Source organism: Sorex fumeus, unplaced genomic scaffold, assembly GCF_029834395.1.
Source record: "Sorex fumeus unplaced genomic scaffold, SorFum_2.1 ptg000054l, whole genome shotgun sequence".
Lineage (NCBI taxonomy): Eukaryota > Metazoa > Chordata > Mammalia > Eulipotyphla > Soricidae > Sorex > Sorex fumeus.
Window position 1 is genome coordinate 4,657,191 of NW_026606111.1, and position 23,933 is coordinate 4,681,123.

The 23,933-nt window shown below is 39.9% G+C and overlaps 1 protein-coding gene across 6 annotated transcripts in view; it reads left to right on the plus strand.

The window, feature by feature from the left end:
* The window catches only part of ZNF292 (zinc finger protein 292), a 105,347-nt gene that overhangs the window by 35,085 nt on the left and 46,329 nt on the right, over positions 1-23,933 (plus strand). The window contains exons 2-4 of one of the 6 annotated variants that reach the window (XM_056124981.1): positions 21,012-21,166; positions 21,364-21,442; positions 23,568-23,703. In XM_056124981.1, coding sequence (XP_055980956.1) covers positions 21,012-21,166; positions 21,364-21,442; positions 23,568-23,703 — 370 coding nt within the window. Of the gene's footprint in view, positions 1-21,011; positions 21,167-21,363; positions 21,443-22,248; positions 22,292-22,846; positions 22,866-23,567; positions 23,704-23,933 lie in introns of those variants that run through there. The other 5 variants (XM_056124982.1, XM_056124983.1, XM_056124984.1 and 2 more) reach the window with 5 other exon arrangements.

Here is a 23,933-nt window from a genome sequence, read left to right on the forward strand (position 1 = left end):
TGAGAAATTAATGGGAAAGAATAGGAAAGTTGGGTTCATTATATTCATTCTACTGAAATGTTGCTACAAAAGTAAGCATTGGTGTTCATGAAATTCTGCAGATTGAGTGTTTGAAGCTTCCAGATTGGAGATTTAGGATTTAAATTTATCAGAAGCTTCGTTTCTGGATGATCACCTCACATTCTAGAATAAGTGAGTGGGTTATATCAATTTCATAATTTATTTTTTTTGAAAATACCAATAAGTTAATGAAATTATAGTAGCAAGCCACTTACCAAGACAGTATACTAAGATATGAAGAAACGAATCTGAACTAGAAAATTGTGGAAGTAAGATTGTCAAATAATTTGAATTTTATTATAAATAAATCACTCTCCTGAGTTCTCACTGTTGAAGGAAAATATGTAAAAGCAGCACTTGGGCCTGGGAATATGTGCTGCCTAGAGGTATGTTTGATCTCAACAATACATTGTCCCTAAATTCCATTGGCAGTAGTAGCCTTGGCCACCTCCCCCAGCACTGCAGGGTGTGACCCCACAACTAACAACAAATAAGCAGCACTCATAAAAGTTAATATTAATATGGTGTTGAACATGCTCAGCCCAGTTGCTGAGGCCCATTCAGGTCTTGGAAGTGATGAAGATCAGTTCTTTAAAGTTAGACTTAACCACAATGACAGTCTTGGTAGTTGGGAATAACCATCTTCCCCAGATCTAGACAGTTCTTTCAAAATGATTTTTTCATCTTATAGCTATAATAATAGGTATTCTTTGTAAATAAGGTTTGCCAATATAGGTGTAATTTGATTTTTGGTGAGATTTTAGTGAATAGAGGTTTTAAATGCTTACATAGCTGTAGTTGTCATTGTTGTCTTTTATGACTGTTTATTGTTTGTTTGCCTTTGAGGGGCATGGCTATACCCTGTGGTGCTCAGGTTTTATGCCTGGCTCCGCCATCTGGAAGTGATGCTGGCAGGTCTCAGGGGACCATGTAGGGTGCTGGGTATTGAACCTGGGATGGTTGTGTGCAAGGCAAGTGCTCTAGGCGCTGTACTATTGCTCCAGTATGCTATTTTATGTTTTAAATCTTTCATTTTGCCCAGGGGAATACCTTGGGCTTAGGACCGCCTGTCAAGCATATGGCACGAATTTAGACTCTGATGCTGTCACATGCACTGAGTGAGTCCTGGCAGCTTTGCTCTGTGAGCCTGGAAACCCTGTAATCCCTTGAACCACATGTGATTTTCGACCGCACCAAAGATGTGTGTAAGCACCCAGACCCGCGAACTTCAATCAAGCACTGCAGTGAAAAACTGTGAGTGCCCATGGACAGGAAGTGTGATGCCTGGTGAGCACGTACATAGTCACTACCATCTCAAGGAGTGCAAACCGTGGTGAGCACCATAGCCAAGTATGCAAGCACTGCAACCTAGTGTGCCAGCCAGTTTATGATCTCCAGTTGTGGTAGCCGCAGTGAAGGGGGTAGTGGGGAGGGGAGAGAAGTTTTTAGTTTTCAAGCTTTTTCACACACACTTAGGTATTTGAGATATAAATTTTATTAGCATATTGATTGTCTTATTGGTGTGTGTGTGTGTGTGTGTGTGTGTGTGTGTGTGTGTGGTTTTTAGGCCACATGTGGTGGGGCTTAGGGCTGACTGTTCTGGGGTTACTCCTTGTGGGACTTACAGACCATATGTGATGCCAGCATCAAATCCAGGTTGACAGTGTTCAAGGCAAGTGTCCTATTTACTGTACTATTTCTAGGGTCTTAGCGGGTCATTTTAGTTTTATGTTATAGTTATCTTGCCTTGCTGATTTCTATATACCAGACTACTAATTTTATTTTATTTTGTTTATTTATTGCTTTTTGGATCACACTCAGCGATGTTCAGTGGTTACTCAGGAATTACTCCTGGTAGCATGCGGGTGACCAAATGGGATGCTGGGGGTCGAAGTGGGGTTAGCTGCATGCAAGGCATCCTACCACTGTTCTGTTGCTCCAGTCCTCGATTACTAAACACACACACACACACACACACACACACACACACATACACACACAAACACACACACACTTAAGTCTTGCTATTTAATTAGAACAGATAATCCCACCCAGTCCTTCAAAATTGACTTGGCCTTTTAAAATCAACTTATCAAGTTACATGAAAATTCTGTGGGGGAATTTTGTTGGCATTGTTTACCTTTATAGACTAAATTTGAATCAAATTGATCAAATTGCCGTATTCAAATTTTGTCCATGCTCGTAGTATTTTCATTAATGCAGGTTTTCTTTGTATGTCTTTAAATGAATTTATGTAACTTTCTGAAAAGATTTTATATTAAATTTATTCATTGGCACTTCATGGATCTTATTAATGACATTAAAACAGTTTTTCTAATCCCCCATGAATAGAATGATTCATTGTATTAGTTCAGTATCCTGCAGCTGCACTAAACTCTCGGCATTGTTTATAGTGATACTCTTTTGATTTTTTTTCCAGTCTTTTTTTACTTTTTATTTTCTTTTATTCTTTCACCTTTACTTTTATTTTCCCTTAGTACTGTTGCTGTGTGATTGATGGCTAGGTGTTGTGGTTGCTTGCATATATGACCTTGGTGCTTGCAGGTGCTCATAGTCCTCTTTTTGTGGTGCTTGCTGTATGTCATACTTCTAGTTGTGGTGTTAATGTCCATTCTGATTGTTCTTGCCAGAGGTTTCTAGGTGCTCTCAGACACATCTGACTGTCCACTACAGATCACTCTGTTGTGCCTCCTGGGACCCTGGTGAGCAGAGGTGCTAGGACTCAATCTCAGCACTTGTGGGTGTTGTTGAGGATAGAACTCATACAATACACGGTAGGCAGTTTTAGTCCATGCCATTCCTACAGTCCTTATTTCTTTCTCTTACTGCTCTGATTAGCTGTAGAGAGAATAGAAACAGTGATAGCAGGTAGGCTTGTTTGTTTTTGAGTCTAAAGGAAAATGATTAACAAAACTCTGAGATTTTTTTGATGGTTTCACTATATCAAGTTGAGGAACATTCTTTCCAGTAATTTCTGCAAGAGCATTTTGTTTTTATTTTGAATTGGTTGCATTTTATTAAGTTCTCTTTGAGGAATTTTTTGTTCGTGTGTGGATTTGGGGGCTACATCTGGCAGTGCTCAGGCTTACTCCTGGCTCTGTGATAAAGTATCACTCCACACTGTGCTCAGGGGACTGTGTATAGTGCCAGGAATCACACCTGTGTTCACAACAAAGGCCAGTGCCTTACCACTAGAAAAACAAGTAAATGGGGTGGGGGGGGGGGGGAACGAAAGAGAGGGATCTATGAAAAGACGCAGTTGTGAAAGTGCTTTGAAGTGTGAGACTGTGACTTGATCACTGGTATTCCTGTTGATGCACCAACTGCCATCCAAGCAAGCTCTGTTGTCTGTGATCTCTGGCACGGCAAGCTATTTCTGGCCACTCCACAGCCAAATGTTTGTTAGCATTGCAATACGGTGCCTGGCCAAAAATCACAATTGAAAAGAAATATAAGCATTGAGACCAGTGTGCGACTCTCAGAATCTCATGTGTGACCCTTGTTAAGTGTGTAAACACTGCAGCCAAGTGTGCGTGTATGAGACTGTCCCAACCCTAGTACAAAATCATTAGGGGGAAAGGAACTTTCTGCCATTGAGCCACATTCCCAGTCAGAGGTTTTTGTTTTATTGATTCTCCTCTCTATTGTATGGTTAGTTTCTTTGTAATGTATTTTTACTATTTTACTTATTTATTTTTGTGCTGGGGCTTGAGCACATTTATTTTTGTACAGGGGTCATGGTGATGGCTTTGCATGCTGCCCATTCTGTTTTTTATCCCAAGGCACCGTAGATGTTCCCCAGTGCACCATCAGGAGTGGCTCCTGAGCACAGATCAGGAATTGCCTCCAGCACTGGAGGGTGTAGCCAAAAGTATTTTTGTACTGTTTGTTCTATATACCCTTTTCCCCATTATTTAACCGCTTAATTCAGTTGCTTTTATAAAGTTCTGCATAAGCCGCAGAAGCTGTTATGATGTAAGAATAAGCATGTTACTTATTCATCTGTAGTCTGGGGACAGTTGCTTAGGCATTTGTTGTTCTTGGCTAGGACCAGGTAGGATCAGGTCTTGGCTAGGACACAGGACCAGGACTGAGATTGTCCTGGTGTTCAGGTTGGTCTGTTAGTGGACTGAGAATGGCTTTGCTCCTCCTGGGAACAAGTCGGCCATGTCTCTTTATATAGATGCATGAGACAGCAAGAACCTTAAATTTAAAGTTGTCCCATCACTTCTACCTGATAATTTTGATCAAAAGTTTCATGGCATAGTGAAAATCTTTTAACTGTTAGGGACAGTACTGTCAAATCTTGAGAAAATATATGACTGCAAAGATGTGAAGAGTCTTATCTCTCACGCTTGCTATTCCCAATGTTTTGCTTTTCCAAGCTTTTAAAGTTCATACGACGAGTATAATAACAACCCATATATCTTTCATAAGATTCACCTGGTGTATTTTTATCTCAGTCTTCTCCCCACTCCCATCATTTAGGAAGCATCATCCCTTGCCCTCTTGATTTTATCTCCTCGAGCATAAGAGACAATCATCATAATGAGGAAATTTAACATTGACAGAATGATCCTAATTCATATATATTCATTTATTTTTCCCAGTAATGTCTTTTGTGGCTATTTAACAGAACCAGCTTTGCTTTATACAACATCTATTTCTTTTTTTTTTCTTTTTTTTTCTTTTTTTTTGTTCACACCCGGTGATGCACAGGGGTTACTCCTGGCTCATGCACTCAGGAATTAACTCATGGCGGTTCTTGGGGGACCATATGGGATGCTGGGAATCGAACCCGGATCGGCCACGTGCAAGGCAAATGCCCTACCCGCTGTGCTATCACTCCAACCCCCAACATGTAGTTCTAATAATCACTTGGTATATTAAATAACACAATAAAAAGGAGTCAAACAACACCAGTTAAACACAGAGACCATCTTATAAGAACTGTATATTTAATATACCCATTTAGTAATGAAATTAATATGGTGCTTTGTCTTGAGATGGATGAGGTTTTCTTGTAGAAGCGGGTATTAGAAATGATACATTTTATAAGTTATTGTAATTTATGTATATAAACATACATGTATATATGTGTGCTGGAGCGATAGCACAGCGGGTAGGGCGCTCGCCTTACAAGCAGCCAACATGGCCGACCCGAGTTCGATTCCTCCGCCCCTCTCGGAGAGCCCGGCAAGCTACCGAGAGTATTCGATATGCCAGACACAGTAACAACAAAGTCTCCAATGGAGACGTTACTGGGCCCGCTCGAGCAAATCGACGATCAACGGGAGGGCCTTTACCTTTACCTTTACATATATATATATATATATATATATATATATATATATATATATGGGCTGGAGCGATAGCACAGTGGTAGGGCGTTTGCCTTGTACACAGCCAACATGGCTGACCCGAGTTCGATTCCTCCGCCCCTCTTGGAGATCCCAGCAAGCTACCGAGAGTATCTCGCCCGCACGGCAAAGCCTGGCAAGCTCCCCGTGACGTATTCGATATGCCAAACACAGTAACAAGTGTCATAATGGAGACGTTGCTGGGCCCGCTTGAGCAAATCGATGAACAACGGGAGGACCGTGACCGATATAGTGAGATATATATATATATATATATATATATATATATATCTTTTTGGGTCACACCTAGTGATGATTCTCAGATTCCTGACTATGTACGCAAGAATTACTCCTGGTGGTGCTAGGGATAGGGGTGGGGGAAGGGCAACATATGGGATTCCAGAGATCCAACCTAGGTCAGCTGTGTGCAAGGCCAATACCCTGCACTCTGTACTATTGTTCTGGCCCCTCCCCTGTATTTTTTTGTGTTTTGTATTTGGGCCACACTTGACTGTGCTCAGGGTTCACTTTCATTTGGTGCTTAGAGATAGCTTCCAGTGGTATTCAGGGGGACTGTGTAGTACCAGGGATTGAAACCAGGGCTCATATTCTTGTATTTCTGCATTCTAGTGTTCAAGTCTTGTGTTCTAGTCTTTTGAGCCATCTTCCCAGCATTCTGCGTTCTTTTCTATGTTCTTTTTTAGTTCATAGATCTAATATGATTTTCTGTGGATTGTAACTAGAGTTTCTTGTAGTCTGATTTTTATTCCCTGTATTCTCTCTGCTCTCTACAGTCGTTTGTTTATGCCTCCACTTCTTTCACCTTAAGGGGACCTGTTTTGATTTGTTTCCGGAGGAAATCCTGTTGTCAGAAATCCTTGGATCTTGTTTCTCGCCTTTCCAGAGAAGTTCAGTTATTGATTCTGGCTATAACTTAGGAAAAGGACATGAGGGAGATGTTTCTGTAGTCAGTATGCAAAATTGACTTAAGAGTATAAAGTGACCATAGAGATAATACAGTGATAGTGTTTGCCTTGCATGCAGCCGACGTGGGTTCGATCCCCAGCATCCCATATGATCCCCTGAGTACTCCCAGGAGTAATTCCTGAGACCCGAGCCAGGAGTAACTCTTGAGCATCACTGGGTATGGCTCCTTCCCCCCAAAATTAAACTTTTCTACAGAATAAGGTTTTGGGGATAGAAAAGTACTTAGCTTCGACCACTTACTAAGGAACTGGGTTGAGGCCATCAGGGAGGTTAAATGCTTTAAAGAGACTTTCAGTCAGTCCTTTCATTCTTTGCCAGCATCTACACCCCATTTCTAGTAGTGCAGGTTCCCAGTAGTGCTTCAGTTTCCAAACTCACTAGTGACCCTGTAAACTTGGTACCTTTATGTAATCTCTGGGGCTAAGGAAAGCCCCAGCAGCTCTTCCTCTTGCTGCCCGGGTTCAGCGGACTTGGGCTACTCGCCCAACCTGGGGAGGCCCATGCCTTGGGCAGATAAAGGAGGAAACAAGGCCACCAGGCTGGTTGATGATCAGTTGCCATTTATTCCATTCTCCCCATGTGCCTTTTCCAGTCTCTCTAAGACCCTCATTCTAGGCCCACGTTGCCCTCATTCCCGTCTCCTCCTGTCTCTCCAGCTTATCTATCTGCCTCCTCTCTCAACCTGGTCTCTCGTCTCTCCATGCACCTGCTCCTGCATTCTTCCCCTATGTTCTTCTCCCTCTGTCCCCCTTGCTAGTCTCTCTCGCGATCCATCCTGCTGCCCTGGTCTCTCTCTCCTCTCTCCTGCTCCTCCACATTGAGGGTAGACACCACACCCTGTCTGGTAGCAAAATCAACATAAGAAAGCCCTTCCTTTGCTCACAGGCAAATACCATTTGAGGTGATTTTCTCCTTTCCTTAGTCCAATAATTAACATATTAATTAACATCTTAATTCTACTTCTTAATATTAGTTATTTTGTATGGACACAGTAAGAGATACATTGGGCTTGTAGGGTGACTTTCCTGACTTTTATATCTTGCCATAAACTCAGACTACAGTGCTTAGGCCAGATTAATCTTTCCGTGTAATCCCATCAGCGGCCAAGACTCAGAGACTATAAAATCCAGATCCCGGACGAGAGCAGTGCAGTCTCTGCCCCCGCGCCTCGGTGTTCCTTCCCGGAGTCCCTTGGAGGGGAGCGGGTTGAGCTTTCCTCCCCGCCCCGGCCAGGGCTACGGCAGCCGGAGACCTCCAGGACCAGCCACCACCATGCTGAGACCACTCTCCGCACACCTGAAGGTACTGGCAGAGGGACAAAGCCACGCGGGTTCCGGGGCCGAGACCTCCAAGCCTACTCGAATTGGAGTCGAGCATCTTCCACCCAGATCCTCCAAATTCCAGTAGGCGGGGGTCACACCCACCACCTGGCCCCCTGGCGCCGTGTAATCCCATCAGCAGCCAAGACTCAGAGACTATAAAATCCAGATCCCGGACGAGAGCAGTGCAGTCTCTGCCCCCGCGCCTCGGTGTTCCTTCCCGGAGTCCCTTGGAGGGGAGCGGGTTGAGCTTTCCTCCCCGCCCCGGCCAGGGCTACGGCAGCCGGAGACCTCCAGGACCAGCCACCACCATGCTGAGACCACTCTCCGCACACCTGAAGGTACTGGCAGAGGGACAAAGCCACGCGGGTTCCGGGGCCGAGACCTCCAAGCCTACTCGAATTGGAGTCGAGCATCTTCCACCCAGATCCTCCAAATTCCAGTAGGCGGGGGTCACACCCACCACCTGGCCCCCTGGCGCCGTGTAATCCCATCAGCAGCCAAGACTCAGAGACTATAAAATCCAGATCCCGGACGAGAGCAGTGCAGTCTCTGCCCCCGCGCCTCGGTGTTCCTTCCCGGAGTCCCTTGGAGGGGAGCGGGTTGAGCTTTCCTCCCCGCCCCGGCCAGGGCTACGGCAGCCGGAGACCTCCAGGACCAGCCACCACCATGCTGAGACCACTCTCCGCACACCTGAAGGTACTGGCAGAGGGACAAAGCCACGCGGGTTCCGGGGCCGAGACCTCCAAGCCTACTCGAATTGGAGTCGAGCATCTTCCACCCAGATCCTCCAAATTCCAGTAGGCGGGGGTCACACCCACCACCTGGCCCCCTGGCGCCGTGTAATCCCATCAGCGGCCAAGACTCAGAGACTATAAAATCCAAATCCCGGAACCGCGCGGCCGCAAATGCGGCCACGCGACATCTTATCAAAACTTTTTTTTATGACATCTTATTATCTCATTCCTACTTTGGACAAACTTGCAGGCTGTCGAATGTAGCCTGCCCACAGGGCAGAGTCTGGCAAACTCCCCGTGGCCTACCAAATATGCCAAATACCAGTAACAATGATGGGTCTCATTCTCCTAAAGAGCCCTGAATATAATCTCAGGGCTTGGATGAAAGAGACGTTACTGGGGCCTGCTCGAGGCAATCGACGATTAACAGGATGATGAAATGAAAAATGAAATGAAAAAACCTAGCAGGGTCCAAATCTAGTTATTATACTTTCAGGATTATGACAGAATTTGTCCTTGACCATGCTCTTAACATATAGGTAAGCATTAGGGCACTTTGGCCAGGCCCATCTCGATGCGAGAATAGCACATAGCTCACAGCTTGCCCTGTGTCCATCCAGTCCCTTGTTGGGACCCTGCTTTTGGGATTCTAGGAAGTAAGGGCAACTGAGGCTTAGGTCAAGAGAACAGATGTCCAGGAGGTGAATTATCACTTGGAGTCAATTAACTCTCAAGTTACAAAAGCATAGCATTAACTGTCTTCCTGCATCTAAAAAGGACATTGCTCAGAATCAACTATGCAAAGGACTTAAGGAGAAGAGAAAAACAGTATTTACAAGTTAACAGCACAAAGAAAGAGGTTACAAATAAGAGGAATAGGAGCACTGTGATGGGAGTAACCCAATAAACCTAAGCTCCCTGTGGCAAGGTGGAAAGGACAAATCGATGTTATCCTACAGTGGAAGTCACTTTTCCTACAGTGCAATTTTTTTATGTGCTTTCCAGCACTTAAAATATTCTTTTCTCTACTACTTTTTCCTAGTTCTAGAAGTTGATGCCATTTAAAGCATTTTCTTCTGTGTGTTGTGTGTGTGTGTGTGTGTGTGTGTGTGTGTGTGTGTGTGTGGCCACACCTGTCAGTGTGCAGGGCTTATAACTCTGGGCTCTGTGCTCAGGGATCACTCCTAGCAGACTTAGGGGACTACATGGGGTACCAAGGACCAAACACAGGTTGACTGTGTGCAAGGCAGACATCCTACCCACTGTACAATTATTACTTCAACCCCTACTTCTCTTTTAGTGAGGTTTGGAGACAGTCAGGTGCAAAGTGCATTATATATCCAATCCACTATTTTTACAAAAATAACGTAAATGAATTTTACCTTGAAATTTTAAAAAAAATCACACTCAACCAGACTCATGGAACCAAAAGGTCAAAAGTGTAGGGACCGGAGCTATAGCACAGCAGGTAGGGCGTTTGCCTTACATGCAGCCAAACAGGGTTCAATCCCTGGCATCCCATATGGTCCCCCAAGCACCACCAGGAGGAATTCCTGAGTGCAAAGCCAGGAATAACCCCTGATCGTTGCTGGGTGTTACCTAAAAAGCAAATAAATAAATAAATGAAGTGTAAGATGTGATTTGTATTTTTGTATAGAGTTTAAATAATTTGTGATACAGCAATTGATTAAATACAGAAGTGGTTGTGATAATCATGGCCTTTTCTAGTACATCAAATACTGACAAACTTAAATTATAAAGCATTGAGACTAGTTCTGATTTGTTTTTTTCCAGTTAAAATTTTACTGTAAATGCTTTACAGTAATTGTTATCTAAAGTCTATCCATAAATATATGATTTAAATTTTTTATTTCTAGCATGGTAAATATCAGGTATACTCCACATAAACAAAAGCTCTGGATTACTCATATTTTAAAAGAATAATGGATCATGTTCAAAACACTTGAGTCTGCTCTAGAGAATGCAAGATATAAATAGTAACTAGAACAGTGTAAAAATAGGCAACACTCCTTTAGTCTTCTTTATGTAGAATAATAGTGTAATTTAATCCTCAACTTCATTATATTTAACACCTTTGTGATTTTATTTCTCTTTTGTTTTCTCTCCTAATAATTCTTAGAGGAACTAAAGGAAGCCTTTGTAAGTTTATCTATACTGTCTTCTTCCCACGTGTATATATGTTCTTGTTTCTACTCATTTAGATAATGAGAAATTGACTTAAGAGCCAAACTACTAGTGTGCATTTCTTTTCCCAAGAGGGTGGGAATTGGTTCTTGGGAAACAGAAAATTATAGATATTACATGGTTCATATATCTCATAGCTCATAAGCAGATATATGGTCCATCTGTGGTATTATCTTTATTGAGAATGGGAGTGGTTAGAAAAAGATACTAAAAGATCTTTTGAAAATGAAAAGGAGATTGAGATTCATGTGAGAGATTCTATTGAAGCATGACTCTTTAACCTTTGGTTTGCTATATGTATTTTCTCCCAACAAGCTTATTTTGTAATAAGCTCTATGGAGACTGATCACAGATGCTTTATTTGGAGTCTTTTAGATCTTAGTTTCTGTTGAATGTAGATGCTGCATAAAATTGGGCACCAGTAAAGGATTTCTGAATGTGTAAGTATTAATTGCAAATCAACTGTGTGATGAGTTTGAGTTGCCTCTGGCAGTTCTCACCTGCATGGTAATTCCGCTGTGAACTGGATCATGAATAGGAATATTCTGAAAAGGTTACTACTCTATATCCCTTGAAGAGGGCAGCAGCATCAGGACTCACCCAATACCCATGCTGCTCTCAGTCGATGGCCTGACTCATCGTTCAACTCCAGCCAATCATTGCCTTGATGCTATCAGGTCCCAGTTAATTTGCGTTTGTTTTTGTTTTTATTTATTTATATTTATTTATTTTTTGCTTTTTGGGTCACACCCAGCGATGCACAGGGGTTACTCCTGGTTCTGCACTCAGGAATTACTCCTGGCATGTGGGATGCTGGGAATCGAGCCCGGGTTGGCCGCGTGCAAGGCAAACACCCTCCCCGCTGTGCTATCACTCCAGCCCCTGTTTTTGTTTTTAATAGGTCTGAAAGCCAATTTTTATGTTTTGCTTATGACTTAAATATTAGAGAGAAATCAGTATTTATCAGGCAGTATGCACACTAATACAAATCTCTACAAGCAACACTCAGAACTGAAGCCCCTACCCCCTGTCATTTCCAAGTATACACTAGGATTTATTCTCTTTGTTAGATGAAATGTATCTCTCAATTCTGCTGTAGGCTTCTTGCTGCATACTGAACACGCACTGAACATCTTACTCCTGCTCAGATAACTTGAAAGACAGGGCCTTTGGACCTATTTTTAACTATTTGCTATGTGGTTCTGCCTAAAACAGAAATGCTTATTCTTCACACTTCAACCTTCTGGTGCTGGTTTCTTGTTTGACAACACTAGATGACACCAACTTTTATGTGACTAGTCTTCAAATTCAAATAAAAAAGTGAATGATTTTTATTTCTACAGAGGTGTAATAGTATTTAAGCTCTCAAACTGAAGTCATACTACTCGGATTTGAAACTTTGCTCTGCCTTTTAATTAACTGTGCTATCATAGGTCTTGTTACATTAACATTTTGTACCTCATTTTGTCTATTTTGAATATAAGCATATTGTAATTTACTGATTGTAGATAGATTTTGTGTGTATACATATATATATATAAAAACTCTCAGAATAGTCCATGACATACAGCACATACCAAATTAAGTACCCTTACAAATTTTATTCGAATTCCTAATTTAATTACTTATTGATGGAAGCAGTCTGATACCTTGAAGGAACTCTTAGGCTTCCCTCACTTATCCTCTGTTACAGTTTTTACCAAAGTGGTTGATACAGTTCTGGAGGGGAAGGGGTGTCCTGGAACTGTTAGAGGCACAGCAGTGGCTGGAGAGGGGACTTTCTGTTTGCTTAAAGGAGGTAGATTTGAGAGGAAGAGTAGTTACTTTTCTAAAGGTGGTGTGTAGAACAGAGAATTATTAGCTCTATACCATTCCCCTACACTTCTTTCTAAACTAGATCACAGTAGCACTCTGTGTGTGTGTGTGTGTGTGTGTGTGTGTGTGTGTATGAGAGAGACAGAGAGAGAGACAGAGAGAGAGAGAGACAGAGGAGAGACAAGAGAAGAGAGTGTCACTTAGCTACACCATCATCCTCCCAAAGTCTTTAACATATATTACTTGTTTGTATTTTTTTTTCTTTTTGGGTCACACCCCGTGATGCACAGGGGTTACTCCTGGCTCTGCACTTAGGAATTACTCCTGGTGGTGCTAGGGGGACTATATGGGAATGCTGGGGATCAAGCCTGGGTCGGCTGTGTGCAAGGCAAATGCCCTGCCCACTGTGCTATCTCTCCAGCCCTATTGTTTGATTTTTTAAAACATAAAAATGCACAGTTACTCATTGTTAAGGAAATGTGGGAATAAAGAAATTGGTGAAAAAACCGAAGAATGAAACTGGCCCTTCCCCTACTTTCCTAATAGAATCGTAATTTCAGTTCCATTTTTGTTTCATGTCTTTCTTTTTTTAATTGGGGAGGATGTTGGGGGTTCACCTAGAGGTTCTTGGGGAGATCATATATGATCTGGAGGTCAATCTATATGCAAGACAAGTGCTTTCTATTCTGTCTCTGGCCCTTCACATTTCTTTTAGAGAAATAGGCCCCGCCACCAATGTTAGAGTTAAGTTCTGATTTAATTAATTAATTTATTTTGTTTTTGTGTCACACCCAAGGGATGCACAGGGGTTACTCCTGACTCTGCACTCAGGAATTACTCCTGGCGGTGCTCAGGGGACCATATGGGATGCTGGGAATCGAACCTGGCTTGGCTTCAAGCAAGGCAAACGCCTTACCCGCTGTGTTAATAGCTCCAGTCCCCTAAGTTCTGACTTTAAAGTCAACCCCGGGTGATATTTGACATGGATGTGCCCCTCAAGAAATTTCATGGTAACTAGATTCTGGGAAAGGTTTCCTTGTACTTATAAGAGATGTGAAGAGATGGTTTTGTCTTCTCTACTGTTATTGCTGAGTATCAGGCTGGGAGTGTTATCTCCAATGCTCTGTACATGGAAGTAGCACTGTAGCACTGTCCTCTCGTTCATCGATTTGCTCTAGCGGGCCCAATAAAGTCTCCATTGTGAGACTTGTTCTTACTGTGTTTGGCATATCGAATATGTCACGGGTACCTTGCCAGGCTTTGCCGTGAGGGCTTGATACTCTCGGCAGCCTGCCAGGCTCTCTGAGAGGGGCGGAGGAATTGAACCCGGGTTGCTTGAGTCGGCTGTGTGCAAGGCAAACGCCCTACCCACTGTGCTATCACCCCAGCCCAAGAACCAGGTCCAATTGCTAATTCTCTGGTTACCCCAGATGGCTACCAAGCTGATGATTAGCCCAACCTTCCACAGTCCCCTAATAAATAAACCTTCTACACTCTCCTGATATCTGGAGATTGGATGTGAGTACTACCTGAGGATGGCAGAGTGAAGGCATAGGCAAATTTTTGAAAACACTGTTAAATTTTCTTTCAGTTAAAATTAACGGATAAAGAATTTATTATTTTTAATCGAATCACCAGGGAGATAAGCCCTTACAAAGCTGTTCATGATTAGGTTTCAGTCATAGGGGGTTCCAACACCCATTCCTCCACTAGTGTACATTTCCTAGCACTAGTGACCCCAGTTTCCTTCCCATCAACCCCCATTTTGGGCTTTGTGGTTTGCAATACCGATACTGAAAGGTTATCAGGTGTATCCCTTTATCTACTTGAAACATTCAGTTTTATTCATCGTGATAATTTCCAGCTACTATTGTTATACTGGTCCCTTCTCTATCTTACCTACCCTCTGCTCCACACACTCTTGCAGTTGATTCTAGCCATTGACCAGTCCTAACCACTGTTTTCCCTGACCATGGATATTTGTTTTCATATATATACACACATATAAACATACACATATGTAATTTTATATACACAAATGAATGCACTTATTGTATATTTATTCCTCTCCTTCTGACTGATTTCATATGATATGATACTCAATAAGTCCATCCATTTATAGGTAGATTTCATGACGTCACATTTTTTTTTTAAATTAGTGAGATCATGAGGTACAGTTGTAGACTTACAAAGTTTTGTGCTTGGGCTTCAATTATACAATGATCAAATACCTATCCCTCCACCAGTGCCCATTTCCCACCACCACGGATCCCAGTGTCCCTCCCACCCCCCTCATGACGTCTTATTATCCTAACAGCTGTGTAGTATTCCATTGTGTAGATGTGCCATAGTTTCATTTTTCATTTGTCTGTTCCTGGGCACCAAGGTTGTTTCCAGATTCTGGCTATTGTGAGTAGTGCTGCAGTGAACATCGGAGTGCAGATGGTGATTTTGCTGTGTGTTTTTGGACCCTCAGGGTATATTCCCAGAAGTGGTATTGCTGGATCATATGGTTGCTCAATTTCTAGTTTTTTGAGTATTGTCCATATTGTTTTCCAAAAGACTGGACCAATAGATATCCCACCGACAATGAAGGTAACTTTCTCCCCACATCTATGCCAGCACTGCTTGTTCTTGTTCTTTTGGTTGTGTGTCTGTCACTGTGGTGAGATGATATCTCATTGTTTTGATTTGCATCTCCCAGATGATTAGTGATGAAGAGCACTTTTTCGTGTACCTTTTGGCCATTTGAATTTAAAGAAGTTATTTAGTACCACTGTGGTCAGCAAATTGTATAAATAATATCACAAGTATGCAGAATAATTTAAAGGATATTAAAAGATACTTTGTATTGATGATGTAGCGCCACAGACTTTCACAGAGGTAGGGCTGCCTGACTTCTGATTATGAATCTCTTTAATATTGTGCATGTCATTGGATTCTTTAATCACTATTCTGTAAAACAAAATTAAATGGTCTTTAAGGTCTCTTCTGTTTACGTTTCAGGAATATAAGTCTGGTTATTTCAGAAGTCCTGCCTGATCGTCCTAATATAGGTTAAGGTAATAGATACAAATAAGTAACTTTTAAAAAATTGTAAAATTTTTTTATTAAGACACTGTGGTTTACTAAGTTGTTCATAGTTGAGGTTTAGGTACGCTATGGTATAGCTTCATCCCACCACCGGTATCAACTTCCTTCCCATCCCTCCAATCCCAGGTAACTTTTAATTGTAAAAAAGTCGGGATGCTTCCAGTTTTATGGCAGTTCTGTTTTTTTTTTTTTCCTCTTTTTGGGTTACACCCGGCAATGCATAGGCTGGCTTTGCACCTCTGCACTCAGGAATTACTCCTGGCAGTGCTCAGGGAACCGTACGGGATGCTGGGAATCAAACCCGGGTTGGTCGCATGCAAGGCAAACGCCCTACCCGCGGTACTATCGTTCCAGCCCTGGTAGTTTTTGACCTAACAAGGGAATTGTTAAAAATATACTTGCTAAATGAATATCAACTTAGTCTTTTACTGATATTTGCTTTTTAATTCACCTTTTAGTTTGTTCCCTATATCTAATCAGTATGATAATTTTAATGGTCTTTCCTTTTTGTATAATTTTATAATCTGAAATTACCTTTTATAGCTTCTTTGTATTATACTATTTCTAGACTATTAAGTAGCCTCGTCTAATTGGTCTTTTAAAAATTTTTTTTACCAAAATTTACTTCTCTTTTGTTACTTGTAAAATGAAATGAAAAAAATTTTTCCTCTAAAATATTTAAAAAATTTTAACCACTGTGATTTCCATGGTTACTGATATGGTTTCATGCATACAGCAGTCCAGCCTCATAGCCTCACTAGAATGTTGGCTTTCCTCCACCATTGTAGGGTTTTCCCAGAAACAACTCCCTTACATTCCATCTCCCTGCCCTAAAATGGTCAGTTCTGTAGACCAGTTGTCAAGTTCTGTTACCCTTGACTATTGTTATTCGCTTATTATGCTATTTTATATTCCACACATGAGTAAGATCATTCTGTGTCTGTTCCTCTGCTGGTTGACTTCACTTATCATGATGTCCCCCTATCCCCCCTCTTTACATCCAGGTACTGGCAAATTGCACAGTTTCGTCTTAATAGCCAAGTAGCATTTCATTGTGTATATGTATCAGAATTCTTTTATCCAGTCATCTGTCATTGGACAGTTTGGCAGTTTCCAGGTTTTGGCTATTGTGAATAGTCCTGCAGTAAACATAGGGGCACCAATGTCTTTGAAAAACAGTTTTGGAGCCTTTGGTATAAGTGCCAAGACGTGGAATTACTACATCATGGTAGCTCAGTTCCCAGTTTTTTTTTGAGAAGTGTTCATATTGTTTTCCCAAGAGGTGGTTCAGTTGATATTCCCACCAGTGGTGGATCAGGTTTCCTTTTTCCCCTTATATGCCAACACTGGTTGTTTTTGTTCTTTGAGATATGTACTAGTCTCATTTGTCTCATTGTTATTTTGATTTGCATTTCTCTTCTGACCAGTGACTTTTATACATATTGGGAGGTCATTTTTTAAAGTGCTATTTGTTCTGATGTTTTGTGACTTACCAGTTATTATTCACTTGGTTACATATTAGAAGTTTAAAAGTTTTCTTTGATGTTAATATTACTGCTTGATATAAATAGTTACTTAATAGCATCCTAAGTAAAATATTTAATTCTATAAAGAGCTTAATATTTTATTTGCAGAACTGACCTGTGTACACATATGACTATATATGACTTTAAGGCTTTTTGGAGAGAATTGCAAGAGAAGAAAGGGAAAAGTCTCTATTTTAATACTGGGAAATTACTGTGATGTATTTTCTATTAAACTAAGGAATTTGAGTCACTAGAATAATTAGTAGGTTAATCTAAATATTTGATCTAATCCTTGTATAAATTGGGCGCATGTTCCAAACTTGAAATTCTGGGACAAACATGATTTTTTTCATAAAGGGGAGTTTTTTTGTTTTTTCTTTTTGAGTCACATCTGGCAATACACAGGGATTACTCCTGGCTCTGTACTCAGGAATTACTCCTGGTGGTGCTCAGGGACCATATGGGATGCTGGGAACCGAACCTGGGTCGGCCACATGCAAGGCAAAAGCCCCACTCCAGCTCCAAGGGGAGGTTTTTTTTTTTTTTTAAATAACTTGTGTAGAAATACAGATGCTAGCTGAAGCAAGAATTGCTTGCTTAGTTGTTATTTTGAAATCCTTAAGATGTGAGTAGGCTATTCTGTGTCCCATTGCCATAAAACACCTGAATCAGCCATGCTGATACTTGGCCCTGTTTTGTTTTAAGACTCAGAATAATATCCTCAGTTTCATTCCTGGATATAGAGGAATAAATTATAAAAGACCCCCTGAATACAGATATTTCCCACTTGCTTGGTAGCTTTATCTAGATTCCTTTACCCTTTTTTCCCCCCCTTAATAGGGGCCTTACTCTTAGTGCTAGGGGCTGGTAGAACCACCAGTCACACACTGCCAGAGAGAGGTGGAGATATGTTGTGCTGATTACTACGTTCAGGACCTCATACGTGCAAGACTTGAGCTCCATCCAACTCATCTCTTTTGTGCTTTCTGATTTCTTTGTTAAGTTCTGTTGAGACATTATCCTTACCATCATCACTGTTATTAGTGCTTTCACCAAATACTATTTTACAATACCACTTCTTCAACAAAGTTATAGTACTGTTTGCTTTGATTTTGACCTACCCTGTCATTGAAATACAGGGCCCAGTCTCACAAGACTGTTCTCACTTAAGATCCGATTTCAGATACCAAGACAATATCCAGGTTGCTGTGGACTAACTTGGAGTGGGTCAAGATCTATGAATATGTCTACTCAGAACACGAGTTAATTAGGTTTAATTTACCAGATTATCTTTTTCTGTTATTTCATCTTCATTCTCTCAGATCACTTACAGTTTCTGCTAGTTAGAAGTTATTAGAGGAAAAGACAGTTTCCTTTTGAATATTTTCTGTTGTGTATCTGATAGTAAAACACAAACCCTACCCCTCCTTCCTTCCTGAAATGTGCAGAGTACCAATTGTGGTAGTCTTATTTGTCATAAAAGCATTTTATTAGTCTTGTTTTTTTTTGTTTTGTTTTGTTTTTGTTTTTATTTGTTGTTTGTCTTTAGGCCACACCCGATGATACTCAGGGGTTCCTCCTGGCTCAGCACTCAGGAATCATTCCTGGCGGTGCTCAGGGGACCATATGGGATGCTGGGAATCCAACCCGGGTCAGGCACATGCAAGGCAAGTGCCTTACCCATTGTACTCTCTCTCTGGTCCTACAGTGTTGTTTTGTTTAGCTCATTGTAGAACCTTTTGTTGTTTTTAGTGACTTAAAGTAGTTGTAGAGTCTTTTCCTGTGGATTGTCTTTTTAACTGCTATTACCACGTTTTTCATCTTTTTTTTTTTAACTGTAGGATTATTTAAAAAGACACAAACATTTCAGATGCCATTGCTTATGCTTAGCCCATGTCCTCTAACACACTTAGTATGTAACTTCATGAAACTTTATTGTTTACCGGGAACATAATACTAACCCATCTGGGACTTCCTGGTCAACTAATCTGATTCCCAAAGGAAGGTAACCTTGCCTGGAAAACCTGCTTTGCTAATGGCACTAATAACTTCTTGTTTCATCCCCTCTGCTTTTATGTTGCTCTTTGGAGCTTCTTCTCTCTACTAGTTGGGATGCTGCTGGAGTCATGAATCATTGTATAGAGCCAGTAAGATCGTAACAATTGCTCAGTTGAATTTTGCCTTTTAAGCAGTATTTAATTTTGGATAAGCAGTATTTTTTCCCTTTCAGTATTTGGTGAATTTGAAATATTTACTTCATTAAGGACTAAGTACTTAAGTATTGTGTTACGATAAGGACTTTATTTAAAAATTACTTTACCTATTAATGTATGTTGAAGATCTTGTGGGTAGTAGTACTCTGTGTGTGTGTGTGTGTGTGTGTGTGTGTTGCATTGTGGGAGTGTTACCAGAGATTGAACACCTGGGTTTTGAATGAAACATGCACTTTACACTGAGCTGCTTCCCTGTCCCTTAAATGATTTTTGGCAACTCTGATTTGCAAAACTGTTAATAATTGTTTCAGGTGTAAACTATTCCATCTTCAGTTCCACCCCTGCCAGCATCAGCGTTCCTTCACCAGGTTTCTTCCCACTTACTTTCAACCTACCCTCCTTATTAGACATATTTTTAGGTTTAATTGTTGTAGTTTGGGTCTTGTCCTTACAGTAGTATTAGGTCGAGTAGTTTACAGATACCCTACCTCTACACTACCATGTCCATTGCCCCCCACTCTGGTTTTCTTCTTCATTGGCATTTTCGTTTCTGTAATCTAGGGCAAGATGTTTGTCCTTTGATGCCTTCATTTACTTACCTAATTATTCAAGGGATAGCATCCAGTATTTGTTGTTCTCCTTCTGATTTACTTAACATGATATCCTCCAGTTCTATCCAATTTGTGTAGTGGATTGCATGATTTTATCATTGTGACTGCATAGTATTTGTGTATGTGTCTGTGTGGTGTTTGCCTCATAACTTTATTTTCCAGGTATCTATTAGACTTGGACAGTTCAGTGCTAAGTGCTGTAGTATTTTCATATATATATATGGACTTTTTTTTTTCCCCCTGTGGCCACACTCAGTGATGCTCAGGGGTTTTCCTGGCTCTGCAATCGGGAACTACTCCTGGCAGTGCTAGGGGAACCAGTTGAGGGGTTTGAACCCGGGTTGGCTGCATGTTAGGCAAATGCCCTACCCGTTGTCCTATTTCCCCAACCCAGGAACATATTGGAATAAATTATTTAATGATAATTATAATGATCATGAAAAATCACCTTCTTGGTAATTTTGTTGTTGTTGTTTGGGGGACCACACTGACAGTGCTCCGGGCTTACTCCTGGCTCTGTGCTCAAGGACCGCTATTGGTGGTACTTGGGGGACCGTATGTGATCCCATGGGATACATACTCAGGTCCTGGTCATCCTGCATGCAAGGCAAACACTTTACCATTGTAGTGTTTCTCATGCACAAAAAGTACATCTTTTTGACAATATGTAATTTATTTATTGTTAGGTATTGAATGTTTTTCCACCTAAATAGAAGATTTAAGTGTTTTTTTAAAAGCCTTTGCTGCATGCCAGTCAAGCATGCCTGGTCAGACACACTTTTTAAGTATTATTGGGGAGATAAGGTGGTGTTTTGGCTAGGAAAGAAAGGCATCAACACACAAAACTAGCTTTCTTAAAATTATGTTATTGTTAAATTAACACTAATATTTTCTCCTACAGAGAACTTTCTGATGCTATGACTATAATATAATACTTTTAATATAAATCAACTTTGTTTTTATGAGTAAAATTGTTATTTTATAAAATATTTCAAGGAGTAAAGAAAAAGTTTATTTATCTGTTGGTTTACATTAAATATTTTTTATTATTCCTTCCAAAACAGACACTCCTTGAGTATGCAGAGAAGTGGAAAACTTCAGAAGATCCCTTACCTTTGTTGGAGGTATACACAGTGGCTATCCAAAGTTATGTTAAAGCCCGGCCTTATCTTACCTCTGAATGTGAAAATGTAGCGTTGGTTCTGGAACGCTTGGCATTGTGAGTAGATTTTTGAGTAAATTAAAAATAGATGTAGCTTATTTTTTCTTTCCTCTTCATAGCATAGATTTTATTGTAATTCAAATTAAAATAGATAAGCTATGCGAAGTTTGCTGATGCTATTAGAATGATTAGCTTTATTTTACCTTGAATTTTAATGTTGATTAATGTGTTTTTATCAATCTTTTGCTTTTTAGAAGCTGTGTTGAACTTTTACTGTGTTTGCCTGTTGAGTTGTCAGATAAACAGTGGGAACAGTTTCAGGCACTGGTACAGGTGAGAATACTTACTATTAGATTTGATAAGGTATATCTTTCATCATATTTTTTAATAATTTGGTTAAACTTTAAAACATCTAAATCATTACAGACCTGCTGTTCTTAGTAATATGGTGGTGTCTTGTATATAGTAGGTACTCAGTGAGTATTTGTGAAATGGGTTTATATTAGAATGAATTTAGGTAGATTGAATATGCATAGTTCTTTAAGCTGAAACAAATTAGGACTTTGCCAAAGAAGTAAGGGGACACAAAAGAAAATGCTACATTTGCATTTAGAAACAACTAAATGCTGAAAATCTGCAGTATATTTTATAAGAATTTTAACATCTCATTTAATCCTTTGTGGTTGTAGATATATCTGTCCCGTATTAAAGGTGAGGAAACTGAGGCTCATACTTAATTCATTTGCCCAAGTTTTACACTTAGTATCACAAAGTAGGTATTTGAACCAGAGTTTCTTTATGCCAAAGTCCATGCTTTTTCTCCTATATCTGAAAACGCATGCTGTTTCTTTTATTATTGTTATTTTAAGTATGTAAGTCCTATAGAATTTAGCACTTAGCTTTCTTTTTAAGAATGTTAACTTTTGTTTCAAGCACTAGATTGTGCTGGATATATTATTTCTTTTAAGTAGATTTTGTTAGTCAAAAGGAATGATCCTAACTAGTTTCAAAAAGTATAGTTGTCTATTTCTCTAGTCAATAGTTCTTAAAACATCTTTTGTCCTTATGTTTTTCTATAGGAGATATATTGAAGAGGGTTAGTCTCAAATAAAGTATAGTTAGAGAAATCAACTTTCCTATTATTAAACATTAAGATCTACATCAAGTGCAAAATTCTTGAAGGTAGGAATCGTAATAGCTTAATATCATAGGATTCCACATGGTGTCGTCTTACACATGATAGATATTTAATAACTGTTTGTTGAAATGAAGATGTCTTGTCCTATTTGTTACATTGCAACTAACTTTTTGATCATGCAGTTGCCTGCTTCAGCATATCAGTAACTTATGTCTTAGTTTTTTTTTCCCCCCCAGCAAACTTTATTTTTAAAGGTAAATCTTTCAGAGTTCTTTACATTATTTGGCATTTAAATTTGTTCTGTTATAGAATTAAGTTGTTGGTATAAAAATATAACAGGTTCCTCATGCTACTTATTTTTTCAATGTAAGAAAAACTTCTAAATTTTCCAGTTTAAAAATATAGCAGTAATTGATGCTTTTTCATAGGGCTAGTAAGAGGGAAAATAACTTTTAAATTCCACTTATGGGAGCTTTCATAAACTTCTTAAAGAAAGTTATTTATAGCACATGAACTAGTTGCGGTGGAAAGATTTATCACTTGAACAGTTTTCTAAAGCACAGAACACAGCGTTAAGAATTTGCATGGCACTCTGCTCTCATTTAGAGCTTTTTCCAGGTTAGTTTATACCTGCTTAATAGTGTTTGCTTCATTCTGTGTGGGTTTTAAGCATTTAGACATTCCTGACTCCACTAGAGGATAATTTCCATAAGTACAAGAACTGGTTGCTTCCTTCCCTAGAAATTTGCCCATAGAAAGTTTCAGTAAAGTCTTTTTAAATTTAATGACTCTTGCTGGTTTTTGGTGTCCCGAAGAATGTCACATGTATGAATACATATATACAACTTGTAATCAAGGTTCAGTGTTAGTTATATAATGAGAAAATTAAAAAGCACACATTTGGTGGTTTTTAATAATAGTTTTCTTTCTTAAAATTTGTGTATTGTCACTTAGTCCCCTATAAAAGGCCTAAGAGACAGTAGTTTTTTGGAAATCCTTTTACTCAGTATTAAAAATGTATAAGAGCTTTAATACTATAGATACTCTTTAACAGTTTCCTTGTGGAGTAACAGCTCATGGTTTAGATTGGGGGGATTATATGGACTTCTTTAAGTACACTGTTGATTTAAAGCTTACAATTTATTTATTTCTTATCTTTGACATCTTTTAAAATTAGAGGTAAAAGAGTTCGGCATTTTGTAATGTGACATGAAAATTTTAAGATAAAATCTTTTCAAAATTTAGTGTATATTTAAAGCTTGATAAGCTTGCTTTTAAAAATCTGTTGTAATTCTTTGGATGTTTATTTAATATTTATAGGTAGCTCATGAAAAGCTGATGGAGAATGGCAGCTGTGAATTGCATTTTTTAGCTACTCTAGCTCAAGAGACTGGGGTGTGGAAAAACCCGGTACTGTGCACTATTCTTTCCCAGGAACCATTGGATAAGGATAAAGGTAAATTTTCTAGAGAGAAAAAGAGAGGGAGAGAGAGAGAGAGAGAGAGGGAGAGCATTATTAGACTAGAAAAAAAAAAGTGCTTTAAAATTGTTTTGATATCATTTGTCTCCAGATATCCCAAAGAAGGACCATTTTGTTCAATTTTATCTGAGTTGTCTGAGGCCCTTCACCTCTATTTTATTTGGGGGACAATATATTAAAAGGATTATATAATTTTTAAGTAATAG